Source organism: Oncorhynchus nerka, linkage group LG28 (assembly GCF_034236695.1).
Source record: "Oncorhynchus nerka isolate Pitt River linkage group LG28, Oner_Uvic_2.0, whole genome shotgun sequence".
In the NCBI taxonomy this organism is placed as follows: Eukaryota; Metazoa; Chordata; class Actinopteri; order Salmoniformes; family Salmonidae; genus Oncorhynchus; species Oncorhynchus nerka.
This window is the reverse complement of record NC_088423.1, coordinates 28,253,308-28,272,416: the sequence shown is the minus strand read 5'-3', so window position 1 is coordinate 28,272,416 and position 19,109 is coordinate 28,253,308. Positions and strand designations below refer to the sequence as shown.

General features: G+C 41.4%; 1 protein-coding gene across 2 annotated transcripts in view; it reads left to right on the top strand.

Annotated features, from left to right (window-relative positions):
• Positions 1 to 7,414, top strand: part of LOC115113085 (cell division cycle and apoptosis regulator protein 1) — a 29,794-nt gene extending 22,380 nt beyond the window's left edge. For both annotated transcript variants that reach the window (XM_029640312.2, XM_029640309.2), the window contains 7 exons: positions 740 to 976; positions 2,446 to 2,593; positions 2,797 to 3,032; positions 3,789 to 3,909; positions 4,158 to 4,358; positions 4,723 to 4,928; positions 5,848 to 7,414. In XM_029640312.2, the coding sequence (XP_029496172.2) occupies positions 740 to 976; positions 2,446 to 2,593; positions 2,797 to 3,032; positions 3,789 to 3,909; positions 4,158 to 4,358; positions 4,723 to 4,928; positions 5,848 to 5,910 (1,212 nt within the window). In that variant the 3' untranslated portion in view covers positions 5,911 to 7,414. The remainder of the gene's footprint in view (positions 1 to 739; positions 977 to 2,445; positions 2,594 to 2,796; positions 3,033 to 3,788; positions 3,910 to 4,157; positions 4,359 to 4,722; positions 4,929 to 5,847) is intronic.
• The last annotated feature ends 11,695 nt before the right edge of the window (positions 7,415 to 19,109 follow it).

Genomic DNA, 19,109 nt, shown 5'->3' with positions numbered 1-19,109 from the left:
AGTGATACAATTTCCCTAATTATAAGAAATTCATGTTAGCAGGCAATATTAACTAAATATGCAGGTTTAAAAAGATATACTTGTGTATTGATTTTAAAGAAAGGCATTGATGTTTATGGTTAGATTTGGTGCAACGACTAAAATCATCACCCGTTTGGCGAAGTAGGCTGTGATTCGATGAGAAATTAACAGGCACCGCATCGATTATATGCAACGCAGGACACGCTAGATAAACTAGTAATATCATCAACCATGTGTAGTTAACTAGTGATTGTAAGACAGGTGGATGGACTGGTAACCGGAAGGTTGCAAAAACATATCCCGAGCTGACAAGGTAAAAATCTGTCGTTTCTGCCCCTGAACAAGGCAGTTAACCCACCGTCATTGAAAATAAGAATGTTTTCTTAACTGACTTGCCTAGTTAAATTAAGGTGTAAAAAAAAAAAAAAATCTGATTTCTGATTGTTATGAAAACTTGAAATCGGCCTTAATTAATCGGCCATTCCGATTCATCGGTCGACCTCTAATTTGAGTATTAGGTTTGTGTGTGTGTGCATCACCTGATATATGGCTAGGGATGGCTGTTCAACTGATGGCATGGTAATCAAAGCTGTTTTTTAGTCTCGGTCTTGGTACTGATGCACCTGTACTGTCTCCGTCTGCCAGAAGGTAGCCCAGTGACGTCCTTAATAAGATTTGCATCAAAAGGTATCGTGTCTCTGTCTCCTCTTCTCTCCAGGTTTCTCTGTTTGCGGAGCTGTTTAACGAGATGCTACAGAGAGACTTTGGCTACAGGATTTTCAAGGCCCTGGCCTCTGTGCCTTGCAAGGATGACAAGAAAGACAAGAAGGATAAAGCCAAGAAGGAGGCAGAAAAGAAGGAGGCAGAGAAGAAATCAGATGTGAAGAAAGTGAAAGAGGAGGAGAACGGAGAGCCAGTGACAAAGAAGGCAAAAGAGGAGGAACCGGAGAAGAAGGTAGGTGGTTCATAGCGCTCGAGAGGGAATTGTATTTATATTGAGAAAAAGTAGGTGGGAGGTTCATGGCTCGAGAGTGAATTGTATTTACAGTGCTTTCAGAATGTATTCATACCCCTTCCTTGACTTATTCCCCATTTTATTGTTACAGCCTGAATTCGTTAAATTGTTCCTCACCCATCTATCTACACACAATACCCCATAATGACAAAGTGAAAACATGTTTTTAGAAATGTTTGATTACAGCTGTGTCTTTCTGGGTAAGTCTCTTAAGAGCTTTCCACACCTGGATTGTGCAACCATTTTCAGGTCTTGCCATAGATTTTCAAGCAGATTTAAGTCAAAACTGTAACTCAGCCACACGGGCACATTCACAGTCTTCTTGGTAAGCAAATCCAGTGTAGATTTGGCCTTGTTAATATCCCAGTGTCTGGTGGGAAGCAGACTGAACCAGGTTTTCCTCTAGGATGTTCCTTGTGCTTGGCTCCATTCTGGTTCTTTTGTATCATGAAAAACTCCCCAGTCCTTAACGATTACAAGCATACCCATAACATGATGCAGCCACCACTATGCTTGAAAATATGGGGCGTGGTACTCGGTAATGTGTTGTATTGGATTTACCCCAACCATAAGATATTTTATTCAGGAAAAAAAAAATTGGCTTTGCCACAGTTTCTGTACAGGCTTCCTTTTTTTCACTTGATCCATCCTCAGTTTTCTCTTATCACAGCCATTAAACTCTGTAACTGTTTTAAAGTCACCAATGGCCTCATGGTGAAATCCCTGAGAGGTTTCCTTCCTTTCCGGCAACTGAGTTAGGAAAGATGCCTGTATCTTTGTAGTGACTGGCTGTATTGATACACCATCCAAAGTGTAATTCATAACTTCACCGTGCTCAAAGAGATATTCCATGTCTTCTTTTTTTTAAATGACCAATAAGGTGCCCTTATTTGCGAGGCATTGGAAAACCTCCCTGGTCTTTGATTAAATCTGTGTTTGAAATTCACTGCTCGACTGAGAGACCTTAAAGATAATTTAAAGTGTGGGTTACAGAGATGGGGTTAGTTATTAATAAAATCATGTTAAAAACTAATTGCACACAGTGAGTCCATGCAACTTATTATGTGGTTTGTTTAGTACATTTGAACTCCTGAACTTATTTAGGTGTGCCATAACAAAGGGGTTGAATATGTATGGACTCGACATTTGAGCTCAAGACATTTGTATTTTTTTATTTTGAAAAACATAATTCCACTTTGACATTATGGGGTATTTTGTGTAGACCAGGGACACCATTTTTAATCAGGCTGTAACACAACAAATTGTGGAAAAAGTCGATGGGTGGTGTGAATATTTTCTGAAGGCACTGTACTTACAAAGTTTGCTCCATGATGTAAAGGAAGTGCTCGGTTTTTCAAACAGCCTGCTAGTTCTAAGTTGTGCCTGTGCCATGTATTTTCCAAACCCAGGAGGAGGGTGAGAAGGAGGAGGAGAAAGTTCTGAAGGAGGATTCTATAGATGCGGAAGAGAAGGAGGAGGAGGATGAGAGCAGCAACACTAATGCTGAGGAGTACGACCCTCTGGAGGCCGAAGATGCTGATGACGATGACGAAGATGGTACATACAATGCAATGCCCCTGTCCTGATTCATTATGGGCTTGTGTCCAGGACACAAATTAGCACTAGTTCTGGACTAAAAAGCATGCTGAAGAGGATCTCTATAACAAACCCTAGAAGTGTTAAGAAATTATTCCCTGTACGTTTCACACAATTTCACCAGTACAAATCTGACTGACGGACTTCTGGCGATTCTTTCTCAGATAAAGACGATGAGGACTCTAACGGCAGGGACAGGAGAGACGACCGCAGCAGCAGAGACGACAGGAAGTCCAAAGAACGGTCCTCTAAAGACAAGGAGAAGAAGCAGATGGTGACCTACAACAAGGACCTGCTTATGGCCTTTGTCTACTTTGACCAGAGCCACTGTGGCTACCTGCTGGAGAAAGACCTAGAGGACATCATGTACACACTGGGGTTACATCTGTCTAGAGCCCAGGTATATATACACACACACACTGGGGTTACATCTGTCTAGAGCCCAGGTATATACACACACACACACACACACACACACACTGGGGTTACATCTGTCTAGAGCCCAGGTATATACACACACTGGGGTTACATCTGTCTAGAGCCCAGGTATATACACACACACTGGGGTTACATCTGTCTAGAGCCCAGGTATATACACACACACACACTGGGGTTACATCTGTCTAGAGCCCAGGTATATACACACACACACACACACTGGGGTTACATCTGTCTAGAGCCCAGGTATATACACACACATACACACTGGGGTTACATCTGTCTAGAGCCCAGGTATATACACACACATACACACTGGGGTTACATCTGTCTAGAGCCCAGGTATATACACACACACACACACACTGGGGTTACATCTGTCTAGAGCCCAGGTATATACACACACACACACACACTGGGGTTACATCTGTCTAGAGCCCAGGTATATACACACACACACACACACTGGGGTTACATCTGTCTAGAGCCCAGGTATATACACACACACACACACACTGGGGTTACATCTGTCTAGAGCCTAGGTATATATACACACACACACTCTGGGGTTACATCTGTCCTGAGCCTAGGTATATACACACACACATACACTGGGGCTTGAGCTCAAGGTTACACACGCCTGCCCTGCTATTTTTATATTCGTCACAATATATGTGATTGTTAATTTGTTCTTTTCATAATGTTGATTAATTTGCAGGTAAAGAAGTTGTTAAACAAGCCGGTGGTGAGAGAGTCGTGTTACTACCGTAAACTGACGGACGCAGCTAAAGATGAGTCTGCTCCTTCCTTCAGTGAACCCCTGCTAGACAACCTGCTAGGTGAGGGAAGGAGACCTGACACTGGAATGGGTTATTCATTTTCTCTTTTTGGCTTGTCTCAAAGCATTTTTTTAAGCTTCACTAAGGTGGATCGGAATGATCCATTCCTTCACCAATGCTTTCTGTGAATATCCAACATCCTAGTTAGAACTGACATAGTGTGGTTTATTTTTGAGTCTGACACGCTCTCTCTCTCTCCCTCCCTCTGCCTTTCCTCCTCGATCACCACCTCTCTCCTCCCTCCTCAGGTAACCGTGCCTTGCTGCCCATGCTTGTGTCTCGTGGCCAGGCAGCGCCAGTGGAGTCTAGTGAGTCTGGAGGCGGCAGCAGTCTAATAGTGTATAATGGAGCCATGGTGGACGTGGGCAGCATCATGCAGAAACTGGACAAGAGTGAGAAGGCCAGGGAGGAGATTGAGCAGAAACTCATGGTGCAGGACTCCAAGATGGGTAAGAGACAAGTCACCTCAACAGATTTACTCAGGCCACTACGAGCTCCCTCTACTTACTATCCGTGGCATCATTCTGTGCCTCGCTCCAAGGGAGCCACTACTTATCTTTTCTGATCATTGTTAAACTCAGACTGGCTTTTTTAGGTCTTCAAAGGTCTTTTAAGCTCAGATGGCTTTGACGCAATGTTATCTTAATTCTACGGCCTGATGGCATTATAATTGACCCTTGTGGGAGGAAAGAAATATTCTATGTATTTATAATACCTGCAATTGGTGAATGAACTTCAACCGGAAAAAAGTCTAATTTAATAGAATTTATTCCTGAGTGTCTAAACCTGTATGTGTGCGTTGTTGTGTTCCAGCCGAGGACACCAAGCAAATCCTCCAGCTGGTATCAGCTAACCGAGCCCTGTCTAAAGATCTGGAGGAGGTGAAGGGAACTCTGGGCCAGACGGAGAACAACTTCAGAGCTACGGTGGAAGAGAAGACTGTCTACCACGACCAGCTCAGCAAGACACTCAACAACCTGGGCAACACCATTAAGGAACTTCAGGGAGTCCTCAAGAAGGTAGAATTGATTTATTGGTAGACATGAGTAGGTTTTAAATTGTGATATTCATGGATTTCCATTAGGTCTGGAAGAAAGCACCTTACAATTGCTGGTGGATTGAGTTAGTTGTTAATGGGAGATTTGCATGAAACTTTAAGTTATGTTTAATAATCAGCCCAAACCAACTGTGATAAGAAAGAAATGCACTTGTCGTACAACTGTCAAAGTTTCACTATTGCCCCTTTCAGACAAATGGAAAGTGGCGCCTTGAAAGCGCCTCGGCTACGGCATGTTTGTTTGTCTGAAAAGGTGCGCAATGACTTTTTAAATGCCGCCACGAAACCTTCTCTGGAGATAGTTAAGAAGCGCCACTGAACAGGCTTGTCTCTAATGGCTGCTTCTATAGCGGGACTAACGTCCATCTCTAGGCAAACAGATCTGTCAATCAAATGACCTCGAGCTGCCTGGCGCAGCCTGCCTGCACACAGACTCCTCCCTCCTAAAAAAAGTACTTTGAATTTTGTTAAATACAATGGCTTACCAATACATTTAGTCTAAAGAAAACACATCTATCTACCTTGCTATAAAGAAACGGCAGAAAAGCAACACAACAACCCAGCAATCAGCAACGTTTATTGTTGTCAGGGAAACAATACCGAGCAGAATTCTACTGGCTGAAAAGGTACAGACACTTCTGATGCGGCACTTAAAAAAAAAATGTCTGAAAGGTTATCAATTGCTGCGTTACTGTAGTGGCGTCCTATGTATGAAAAGGGTATATGTTACATAATGCATTCATAAGCAGTACAGCTATAACGTGACACATACGCCTAAAATACTGTTCATAAAGAGCTCATTAGTTTGCAGAATACCGCCAAACATTGTTCTATATTTGTATGTTGAAATTAACTGAAGAATTCCTGTCTTGTTTCTCCAGGAGGTTCCTTCAGAAGCCGCAGCTGACCAAAAATCCCAAACAACTAATGGTTCAGACGAATGAAAGAATGAGTTGTGCAATCGGACACACTTCTTACAAATCCTGTACAGATGCACTAAAAACCAGTTTCATTTGTGTCTATAGTAGTTGTTTTCTCTCTCATGGCCATACATAGATTGGCATTGTGTGGTTGAATCCCAAAGGGCACCCTATTCCCTATATGGTGCACTACTTTTGAACAGGACACATTGGGCTCTGGTCAAAAGTAGTGCACTATGTAGGGAATAGGGTGGCATTTGGGACATAAGCGTTCACTTAATTAGTTCTAATGTTTTTGAGTGACTTCACTGTTTCCACCTGAAAATAAAATGTTAATTTCATTGGTTTGAAATCAGTTAGTTTGATTCTCGGGTTATTATGATGCGTTCTAATTGTGAAACTATTAATAACCATTTTGTTCAAAATTGTGTTCATTTCATTGAGAAGTGCTTCTTTGCTTACGGTATACATTTTTCATTTTTGTAGCTGCCTCAATTGCTCATGATAATTTAAATGTTTTGTTTTAGTCTGCATTGGTTTACTCGTTCATAGCCCTACCCAAATAGTAACACAACATTGATGCCAGTATGTGTGAGTAGTACCTTATATCAGATCATTCTAATTAGCAATAATGGTGTTATTTATGTTCAAGTGAATTCATAAAAAAATATATATTTAAAATAAATAAACAATGACATTTAGAGGGGAGGGATGAGGACCTTGAAGAAGATGTGTTTTTGATGAGTCAACAGAATGACTATAACATGTTCCTCCTCTTCTCCCTGACAGCTGATCAATAAAGTAATTGATCATTTTGTATTTCCTCATCCTACTAATCTATGTAACTGACTAGACTGGCTGCCACTGTCTTGAGACATGGGTTGTATTCATTAGGGAACACTAACAAAGTAACGGATTCTTATTGGACACGTTCAGATAGTACCTCCCCATTTTGGCCAGTTTGCTTCCGTTTAGTCCCCAATGAATACGACAGTAGTATTGCATGCATCTCCTTATGAGAAACCTCAGTCTCTTGAGGCCTCTTCCAGTAGCAAGCTTGTTTGATCCCAGGAGTTGTGAGACCATGGTAGTCAGTCAGTCATTTGTGTGGTCTATGTTACATCTATCCAGGGTGGGATTGTTTAGCATTGAGTTGTTTGTTTATTGAAAGTGAAGTAAATGCAAAGCCAAACCATAAGCTGAATGTCTCAACTAACATCAAAGGAACTGGAGCCCTAGGTCTCATCCTGCCTTTTGACCACAGATAGAATGGTTGTGATTCTAGACTAAAACAACATGAGAATACTACTGGAGTTCTGTTGTAGAATTATGGATGTTCTGGGGTTGTTGTAAAACTGTGTGAGGAGTTATGATTCTGTCCCTCAATGGTTGGCCACCAGGTGTGATGGTGTATGTATGCATTTCTGGATGAGAGCCTAACTTGAGACATGAGCCCAAAGCATATAATTTTTCTATTGAAAATGTACTGTATGGCTGTCCTGTGCAGAATTAAAGGAGTCCATTTTAACATTTTGTCTTATCTTTTTTGTCCTGTATTTTAGTTGTTTTGTATGTAAAATAAAATGTGTACAGTATATTTTGGTTAACATTGATTTTCAAATGCTTATTGCAATGAAAGATATGGAAAATGCTTATTGGAGAGCAATTTATTCCAAATATTCTTATGTGTAAAAGTCTGTGTTACTGGAAGTAGAATTTAGAAAGATGTAATAGAATGACAACCACCATTGTATGTTCTTTTAATGGTTTCAACACATCTGACTTCTGCATTGTTTTGGTGTGTTCCTCCTGGTGATGTATTGTTGCTAGTCAGTTTTGGTCCCTGGCAGCTTCACACCACTCCCATCACACAAACAATGTTGTAGTGGTAAGAAAATTGGTGGTGGTGGTGGTGGAAAAACTAAACGCTCACTATACTGCAATGCAGTTTTCTGGAAAAAAAATGGGTAAACTATGTTTACCCTCCACTGAGTGCGCACACACACACGCACATACGGAATAATAATGGATGTGATGGGAAGGAAAGTCTTCTTTCCTTCCACATTCCAAAACATAACTCAAAGACAAATGATTGTATGTTCCCTAAAGGTGATAAAACAAAACATTAATGTCTCTGTGTATTGAATTGATTCTCGTTCACATTATGTGCCTCTTACTCTCTATGAATGTGGGTGAGTTTGCTTCAGAGAAAATGAACTAGAGGTGACATTAAAGAGGGTACAGATCAAAGGTTGTGGCCAGAAGTCAGCTCACTGGGAAGCTAGTGTGACATTTCTAAACTTCTCTGTCTACCTTTCACAAAAGGTCACCTCAAACTCCTCAGGTATTTTACATTTCAGGGGTCAATGGTTCACTTTCATCTCATATTTACGCATTCAGAAAACCTTTTCAGATGGTCAATATTTCAAAAAAGTATCTTTGTACTGTAAAAGCTCATTGTATAAGGGATTTTACCCGGTGTTTCCCTATTGGTGGTGTTATGATATGGGGAGGGGGGGGGGTAGTGTTATGACATAGACAAACACACTACCATGATGCACTTACACACTCCATCCCCAGGTGGCAGCAGCAACCGGGTCTAGCCGCTGAGCCAGGCCTTTATTGACACACAGGTGGTGATCTTCATTCAGTGTCCCAGCGGGCATAGCCGTGAGGCTGCTGGTTTTGTTTGGTGGCCGTGAGGCCTTTTGTTGTTTTTTCCCCTTTATTTTGGGCATGCCGGTGTATTTTATTTATATATAAATATATATTTAAGTTTTGTTACCATCTGAACAAATAATAAACTGTTTGTACTGGCTGACCAAGAGGTCAAGAAGCAGCCAACCCTGGACCTAAGGTAAGATGGCTGTCTCCTGTAAACATATTTTCAACACATGCTTACATCCCACATTTATGCACACATCAAATCAGGTTACAGACCATGCAAGTTAACCAACAAACTTTATACATTGTTTGCTAGGCATAAGACTCCTAGACCTAACGAGTGCAGCAAAATCAGCAGGTTAGTAACATAGTTTTGTAACAGTGGGAAGGGATCACAGGTAGTAGGTTGCAGCTGACTCCTTTTGAGTCACAGAACAAGACTGAATCATGGCTAGAAATAGTTGTATTTCTTACATGGTGGGTCACAAGAAGAAAGACCAGTTTGTATGAACTTCTGACTTTACATTTTGTTGACATTTAGTCAACAGCTCTCTATATGTCATTTCCTGAGGAACACTCAGGGGAACTGCAGTATGACTATCCTAAATCCTTAGTTCGTCTGTCTGTGTGTTGTGAAATCAGACCCCTGCCAGAGAGATTGATGCAGGTAACCTCACTCCCAGACTGAGACAGGGCCTTTGTGGCGGCCTCCCCTCTCTCCTCTTTAACCCAGTGAATAAAATGGTCTCTCACACACACACACACACAAATCTAGACAGGGTTGGTGTTTTTAGGGTGGGGTCAGGTTGTGTTTATAAAGGGAGAGTTTTGGAAAGTAACTGATCAAGTTGCAATTCTTTCTCCCTTGATCTGGTTATGGTGTTACGCTGGTTCCATTAATGGTTGGATATAGTCAGAACGTGCTTTTAAAAAGTTAGACCTCTTACTTGCAGGTGTTGATCGCTGATCTGCTTATCATTACCCTCTCTGTCTCCTCTGTTCAGCTCAGTCTGCGTTCCTATAGATGTGTATAGTAACTATCTATAGGGGTTGATGGCCATCCTCTTGTAGTGTAGCTGTGTAGAGTTGTATGGTCTGATGGCAGTCCATTGTCCTGTGGCAGTGGGGCCATTCTCTCCTCATTCTCTCATGTGTCTGTCTGGGAGTCAAACACGTCCCCTGTGTCTGCTTTTCTTAACTCGCCCCAACTTCCTGTCTGTTTGCTTTGGGTTGTTGTCTTGATTTCCTGCAAGTGCCAGTAGTTATGATATGTGGGTTAGGGAAGTAATCTTGCCGAGTCAGAAACTTGTCTTAAATCTACGAGATTAGGAGGAACAAAATTGGTTTGGTGTGCCTCAGAAGATTGCTTTTAAACAGCCCTACCCTGTATAGTTCAATTTCACACCATATGTACAGTATATTTTCACATAGAATTTGGAGCATGTTTCCTCTAGTCTAGTGGGAACTAAGGTAACGCACTGTTGTGGAATCTCTCTCTCTCTCACCCTCTTCCTCTGTCCACCTCTCCATCACCCTCTCTCTACTTGAATTTCAACAGAAGTCTGTCCACCGTATTCAGGCAACCTGCCCAGTGCTGTTTGATACTTTAGTTAATTGATACATGAGTGGTCCTATTGATTTTATCCTCCTTGTCCTCTCCTGGGCCTATCCACAGCCCCCTGTGTACACACACACGGGCCCTTATGTAGGGTGTTCAGGCCCTTTTTGTCCGATCTGGGACCCCTGGATTGCTGGTAGGCGGGGTTACAGTGGGAGAAAGTTTCTCAGCTGTTTTTGACAACATTGTCTCTAGGGGTATACAGTGGCTTGAGAAAGCATTCACCCCCCTTGGCATTTTTCCTATTTTGTTGCCTTACAACCTGGAATTAAAATTGATTTTTTTGGGGGGTTTGTATCATTTGAGTACAGTGCCTTCCTCGATTTCGGCGATGTCATCTACAAAATGGCTTCCAACACTCTACTCAGCAAACTGGATGCAGTCTATCATAGTGCCATCCGTTTTGTCACCAAAGCACCTTATACCACCCACCACTGCGACTTGTATGCTCTAGTCGGCTGGCCCTCGCTACATATTCGTCGCCAGACCCACTGGCTCCAGGTCATCTACAAGTCCATGCTAGGTAAAGCTCCGCCTTATCTCAGTTCACTGGTCACGATGGCAACACCCATCCGTAGCACACGCTCCAGCAGGTGTATACTGATCATCCCTAAAGCCAACACCTCATTTGGCCGCCTTTCGTTCCAGTACTCTGCTGCCTGTGACTGGAACGAACTGCAAAAATCGCTGAAGTTGGAGACTTTTATCTCCCTCACCAACTTCAAACATCAGCTATCCGAGCAGCTAACCGATCGCTGCAGCTGTACATAGTCTATTGGTAAATAGCCCACCCATTTTCACCTACCTCATTCCCATACTGTTTTTATACTGTTTTTTTAAAAAAATTTATTTACTTTTCTGCTCTTTTGCACACCAATATCTCTACCTGTACATGACCATCTGATCATTTATCACCCCAGTGTTAATCTGCAAAATTGTATTATTCGCCTACGTCCTCATGCCTTTTGCACACATTGTATATAGACTGCCCATTTTTTTTCTACTGTGTTATTGACTTGTTAATTGTTTATTCCATGTGTAACTCTGTGTTGTCTGTTCACACTGCTATGCTTTATCTTGGCCAGGTCGCAGTTGCAAATGAGAACTTGTTCTCAACTAGCCTACCTGGTTAAATAAAGGTGAAATAAAAATAAAATAAAATAAATTTAATTTACACAACATGCCTACCACTTTGAAGATGTAAAATATTTTTTCTGAAACAAACAAGAAATAAGAGAAAAAAAACTGAAATTGAGCGTGCATAACTATTAGCTTGTGGAAGGCTACCCAAAATGTTTGACCCAAGTTAAACAGTTTAAAGGCAATGCTACCGAATACTAATTGAGTGTATGTAAACTTCTGACCCACTGGGAATGTGATGAAAGAAATAAAAGCTGAATAAAGCATTCTTTCTACTATTATTCTGACATTTCACATTCTTAAAATAAAGTTGTGATCCTAACTGACTCAATACAGGGACATTTTACTCGGATTAAATGTCAGGAATTGTGAACTGAATTTAAATGTATTTGGCTAATGTGCATATAAACTTCCGACTTCAACTGTATATACTGAGATCATGTGACACTTAAATAAAGTCCACCTGTGTGCAATCTAACAAATGATGTGAGTTCTGAAGGTAATTGGTTGCACTAGATCGTATTTAGGGGCTTCTTAGCAAAGGGGGTGAATACATAAGCAAGCACCACTTTTCCAATTTTTATAATTTTTTTCATTTCACTTCACCAATTTGGACTATTCTGTGTATGTCCATTGCATGAAACCCAAATAAAAATCCAATTAAATTACAGGTTGTAATGCAACAAAATAGGAAAAACACCAAGGGGGATGAATACTTTTGCAAGGCACTGTACCCAACTAACAAACTGTATATACAGGAGTGGCTTTATTTTGTGTGTGCGTGCATCCATCTACTTAACCCATTGTAATTTACAATATAATTGACTAAAGTAAAACTGTAAAGTTATTGACCCTTTCCAAAACATAAATATAGGCAGTCAGGTAGCAACATGTCGTCTCATCCACAACTCTCTGCATGTTATAATCTCCTTGCAAAAAAATTGAAAGGATATTCAAAAAGTCAAACTCCACACACTAATATCACATTTAATAGCATGTTTCAGATTTCACAGACAATATGCACATAAATCTTGGCATTCATCTACGCTTGGCGTTTACAAAAAATGGGTTAAAAGCCCATTTTAGCTTAATTGCCCTCCTGTAAGCTGCCCTGAAGGAAAGCGTGTCACTCAATAGGATAATCATATACAGTTGGAGCCAGCGGTTACCGGTACCAGCCTGCAATTTGAAAAAACAAACATCTCCATTGTGAAATTACATAGTTGGCTTTGTCGTGGTGGTGCATGCGGGTCAACACATCCAGCAAGCAACATTTATGAGAACAAAAGCAGAAAAATATACAGCCCTCCACATTTCCGTTCGTACCAGTTGTTACAATGAGTCATTCACAAATGAACCCCCCCAGTCCAGGAAGTCACAGTGAGGTATTTCCTGCATGCTTCAAGTCACCTTGGTGCAGGGGTCACTAGGAACAGTGGGAGGGTTCTCTTCTTTGCCAGTGTGTGTGCATGCGTGTGTCCGGATGTGTGTGTATTTGTCCCCTAATGAACTGCATGTTTGATGTCGCTCTGCCACAGCAGTTCAGGCTTTGGTTGTTCAGTTCAAAGCTCTGGGCATTTAGACCTGGGCTGTAATGTAGTTAAGCTTCTGCATTAGGCCCTATGTTAACTTGGTGACAGGTGATGGAGAACAGATCTGCACAGGGCTGAATCACAACTCATGTTTGTGTAGTTAGCCAATCACTCCAAAGTCTTCATGTTTCAGTCATACTGAGAAGGATGGGAGGGATGTAGATTTGTAAAACATTTCCTATAAGTATACATTGGCAGAAGAACCACATGTGAATGTTACCATATGCACTGTGATTCCACATCATGCCCGGTTATGCTTTGTCACTAATTCAAATAGTCAGTGTATCATTCAAACCCTCTCGACTAGAGTGTAGCACAAGTACACAGAATTCCAGATGGCCACGTGATAACAATGGATGTTGTGAAATCACATTTTATTGTCTACACCACCTGACTCAATGCACTTGTGGTGTGAGCTCCACATTGGTGGTTTCTGTCCGCGTTGGATGGTTTCAGTGCACAGTGGTGTTGATGGCGATGAGAGAAAGGAAGCCCACCCATCTCACACAGGTTCGAAGTGCAGCTGTGAACACCTCCCATAAGACTGTGAGCTGTGTGCGTAGGAGTCGGAAGGTGCTATGGACCTTCTTTGTGTGAATGACTAAGCAGATTGTTGAGTTGACAACTGGCTGTTCTCTGAGAGAATGCCTGGCTACTGCTTCCTGCTCAGTATGGACCTTCCTGAACGTTCCTTTCCCACGTACAGTACCAGTCAAAAGTTTGGACACACATACTCATTCAAGGGTTTTTCTTAATTTTTTACTATTTTCTACATTGTAGAATAATAGTGAAGAGATCAAAAATATGAAATAACACATACGGGAATCATGTAGTAACCAAAAAAGGTGTTAAACAAATCTAAATATATTTTATATTTGAGATTCTTCAAAGTAGCCACCCTTTGCCTTGATAACAGCTTTGCACATTCATGGAATTCTCTCAACCAGCTTCATGAGGTAGTCATGAAAAAATAAAAAAAATAAAGAAAAACCATGGAATGCGCACATACACACGCACAGCACACACACATCCCTCAACACACATCATGGATCTATGAAAATAAAAATGCACGACTTCTTATTGAGTTTAGGCTGATTTCTCATTGAGATTGATTTGCTCAATGGGCCATATATCCCCATGTATTTTCTTTGATGTGTAAAAACCACCCTGGAAAATCTAAAAGCAGGGAGCACTTTCACATAATGCTCTGAGAGTTAAGTGCTGTTTTGGAAACATTCTCCTGCCATCCACAAGTTATTAAAACAAGACGACCCAATTTAGGATCTGACTTCAGCAATCAAGTTTTACGACTGAGCCGGCTCTCAGTACCTTAGTCGGTGGCTGTCTGCACCCTGTGTGTGTGTGTCTGCATGCATGTTGATTTATCCACTAAAGCACCCGGGCATTCGCTTGTTTCTGTCTTATAAACATCAATACACACTATTAGGCTTGAACAGGAACCAGGTCCAGGCTGCTTTGATGTTAATAGCAGAGGGAGTGGGCTGGGGGAGTAGCCTGTCATAATAAAATATGAATTAGAGAGTGCCTGAGTTGGCAACTTGGCGTTGGGAGACATATCATCTCTCCTCTCAGGCTGATACATCATACAAAAACCCAAACACTATGAAATATGGAAAACAATATTCTAATTGAAGAAGCCTGGTGAAAATGTGAAGGCTTAAATGAAACAACCTTGGTATAAAGTGAACGTGAAATACTTTTCTATACTATTTGAGGGGCAATTCAACATGTAAATGTACAGTTGAAGTCGGAAGTTTACATACACTTAGTTTGGAGTCATTAAAACTCGTTTTTCAACCACTCCACAAATTTCTTGTTAACAAACTATAGTTTTGGCAAGTTGGTTAGGACATCTACTTTGTGCATGACACAAGTAATTTTTCCAACAATTGTTTACAGACAGATTATTTAACTTCTAATTCACTGTATAACAATTCCAGTGGGTCAGAAGTTTACATACACTAAGTTGACTGTGCCTTTAAACAGCTTGGAAAATTCCAGAACATTATGTCATGGCTTTAGAAGCTTCTGATAGGCTAATTGACATCATTTGAGTCAATTGGAGGTGTACCTGTGGATGTATATCAAGGCCTACCTTCAAACTCAGTGCCTCTTTGCTTGACATCATGGGATAATCAAAAGAAATCAGCCAAGACCTCAGGGAAAAAAATGTCTGGTTCATCCTTGGGAGCAATTTCCAAACACCTGAAGGTACCACGTTCATCTGTACAAACAATAGTACACATGTATGAACACCATGGGACCACACAGCCGTCATACTGCTCAGGAAGGAGACGCGTTCTGTCTCCTAGAGATTAACGTACTTTGGTGCAAAAAGTGCAAATCAATCCCAGAACAACAGCAAAGACCCTTATGAAGATGCTGGAGGAAACAGGTACAAAATTATCTACAGTAGTGGCCAAAGGTTTTGAGAATGACACAAATATTAATTTTCAAAGTCTGTTGCCTCAGTTTGTATGATGGCAATTTGCATATACTCCAGAATGTTATGAAGAGTGATTGAATGAATTGCAATTAATTGCAAAGTCCCTCTTTGCCATGTGAATGAACTGAATCCCCCAAAAACATTTCCACTGCATTTCAGCCCTGCCACAAAAGGACCAGCTGACATCATGTCAGTGATTCTCTCGTTAACACAGGTGTGAGTGTTGACGAGGACAAGGCTGGAGATCACTCTGTCATGCTGATTGAGTTCGAATAACAGACTCGAAGCTTCAAAAGAAGGGTGGTGCTTGGAATCATTGTTCTTCCTCTGTCAACCATGGTTACCTGCAAGGAAACACGTGCCGTCGTCATTGCTTTGCATAAAAAGGGCTTCACAGGCAAGGATATTGCTGCCAGTAAGATTGCACCTAAATCAACCATTTATCGGAACATTAAGAACTTCAAGGAGAGCGGTTCAATTGTTGTGAAGAAGGCTTCAGGGCGCCCAAGAAAGTCCAGCAAGTGCCAGGACAGTGTCCAAAAGTTGATTCAGCTGCAGGATCGGGACACCAAATCAAATCAAATGTATTTATATAGCCCTTCGTACATCAGCTGTTATCTAAAAGTGCTGTACAGAAACCCATCCTAAAACCCCAAACAGCAAGCAATGCAGGTGTAGAAGCACGGTGGCTAGGAAAAACTCCCTAGAAAGGCCAAAACCTAGGAAGAAACCTAGAGAGGAACCAGGCTATGTGGGGTGGCCAGTCCTCTTCTGGCTGTGCCGGGTGGAGATTATAACAGAACATGGCCAAGATGTTCAAATGTTCATAAATGACCAGCATGGTCAAATAATAATAATCACAGGCAGAACAGTTGAAACTGGAGCAGCAGCACAGCCAGGTGGACTGGGGACAGCAAGGAGTCATCATGTCAGGTAGTCTCAGGTCCTCCGAGAGAGAGAGAAAGAAAGAGAGAAAGAGAGAATTAGAGAGAGCATACTTAAATTCACACAGGACACCGGATAGGACAAGTACTCCAGATATAACAAACTGACCCTAGCCACCCGACACATAAACTACTGCAGCATAAATACTGGAGGCTGAGACAGGGGTCAGGAGTCAGGGGTCAGGAGACACCACCAGTACAGAGCTTGCTCAGGAATGGCAGCAGGCAAGTGTGAGTGCATCTGCAAGCACAGTGAGGCAAAGACTTTTGGAGGATGGCCTGGTGTCAAGAAGGGCAGCAAAGAAGCCACTTCTCTCCAGGAAAAACATCAGGGACAGACTGATATTCTGCAAAAGGTAAAGGGATTGCTGAGGACTGGGGTAAAGTCATTTTCTCTGATGAATCCCCTTTCCGATTGTTTTGGGCATCCGGAAATAAGCTTGTTCGGAGAAGGCAAGGTGAGCGCTGCCATCAGTCCTGTGTCATGCCAACAGTAAAGCATCCTGAGACCATTCATGTGTGGGGTTGCTTCTCAGCCAAGGGAGTGGGCTTACTCACAATTTTGCCTAAGAAAACAGCCATGAATAAAGAATGGTACCAACACATCCTCAGCGAGCAACTTCTCCCAACCATCCAGGAACAGTTTGGTGACGAACAATGCCTTTTCCAGCACGAATGAGCACCTTGCCATAAGTTAAACGTGATAACTAAGTGGCTTGGGGAACAAAACATCGATATTTTGGGTCCATGGCCAAGAAACTCCCCAGACCTTAATCCCATTGAAAACTTGTGGTCAAACCTCAAGAGGTGGGTGGACAAACAAAAACACTAGCATTGATTATGCAAGAATGGGCTGCCATCAGTCAGGATGTGGCCCAGGAGTTAATTGAAAGCATGCCAGGGCAGATTGCAGAGGTCTTGAAAAAGAAGGGTCAACAGTGCAAATAGACTCTTTGCATCAACTTCATGTAATTGTCAATAAAAGCCTTTGACACATGAAATGCTTGTAATTATACTTAAGTTTTCCATAGTAACATTTTTATTTCACCTTTATTTAACCAGGTAGGCTAGTTGAGAACAAGTTCTCATTTGCAACTGCGACCTGGCCAAGATAAAGCATAGCAGTGTGAACAGTGTGAACAATCATTAAACAATCTGACAAAAATATCTAAAGACACTGAAGCAGCAAACTTTGTGGAAATTAATATTTGTGTCATTCTCAAAACTTTTGGCCCTGTATATCCACAGTAAAACGAGTCCTATATCGACATGAAAGACCACTCAGAAAGGAAGAAGCCACTGCTCCAAAACCGCCATAAATCGGCCAGACTATGGTTTGCAACTGCACATGGGGACAAATATCGTACTTTTTGGAGAAATGTCCTCTGGTCTGATGAAACAAAAATAATACTGTTTGGCCATAATGACCATCGTTATGTTTGGAGGAAAAAGGGGGACGCTCGTAAGCCAAAGAACACCACCCAACTGTGAAGCACGGGGGTGGCAGCATCATGTTGTGTAGGTGCTCTGATGCAGGAGGGACTGGTGCACTTCACAAAATAGATGGCATCATGAGGTAGGAAAATTACGTGGATATATTGAAGCAACATCTCAAGACATCAGTCAGGAAGTTAAAGCTTGGTCGCAAATGGACAATGACCCCAAGTATACTTCCAAATTTGTGGCAAAATGGCTTAAGGACAACAAATTCAAGGTATTGGAGTGGCCATCACAAAGCCCTGACCTCAATCCCACAGAACATTTGTGGGCAGAACTGAAAAAGCATTTGTGGGCAGAACTGAAAAAGCATGTGTGAGCAAGGAGGCCTACAAACCTGACTCAGTTACACCAGCTCTGTCAGGAGGAAGGGGCCAAAATTCACCCAACTTATTGTGGGAAGCTTGTGGAAGGCTACCCAAAATGTTTGACCCAAGTTAAACAATTTAAAAGGCAATGCTACCAAATACTAATTGAGTGTATGTAAACTTCTGAACCACTGGAATGTGATGAAAGAAATAAAAAGCTGAAATAAATCACTCTCTACTATTATTCTGACATTTCACATTTTTAAAATAAAGTGGTGATCCTAACTGACCTAAGACAGAGAATTTTTACTAGGATTAAATGTCAGGAATTGTGAAAAACTGAGTTTAAATGTAGTTGGCTAAGGTGTATGTAAACTTCCGACTTTCAACTGTACATATGAATCCATTCAATCATGTTTGATTTCTGCCTTACGGTGACTTTCTTTCTTACATTAAACAATAAACTGTCAACATTATTGATCCCCCACCAGCCTCCCAGTATTGCTTCCACGTTGTAAAGACGATGAATTACAGGTCATTTTATCCACAGGCAGTCAGTCTCAACATGTACACTAACGTTCAAATGTTTGTGGTCACTTAGAAATGTCCTTGTTTTTGAAAGAAAAACACATTTTCTGTCCATTAAAATAACATCAAATTGATCAGAAATACAGTGTAGACATTGTTAATGTTGTTAACAACTATTGTAGCTGGAAACGGCAGATTTTTTATGGAATATCTACATTGGCGTAAAAAGGCCCATTTTCAGCAACCATCACTTCTGTGTTCCAATGGCACGTTATATTAGCTAATCCAAATTTATAATTTTAAAAGGCTAATTGATTATTATAAAACCCTTTTCCAATTATGTTTGCACAGCTGAAAACTGTTGTTCTTATTCAAGAAGCAATAAAACTGGCCTTCTTTAAACTAGTTGAGTATGTGGAGCATCAGCATTTGTGGGTTTGATTACAGGCTCAAAATTGCCAGAAA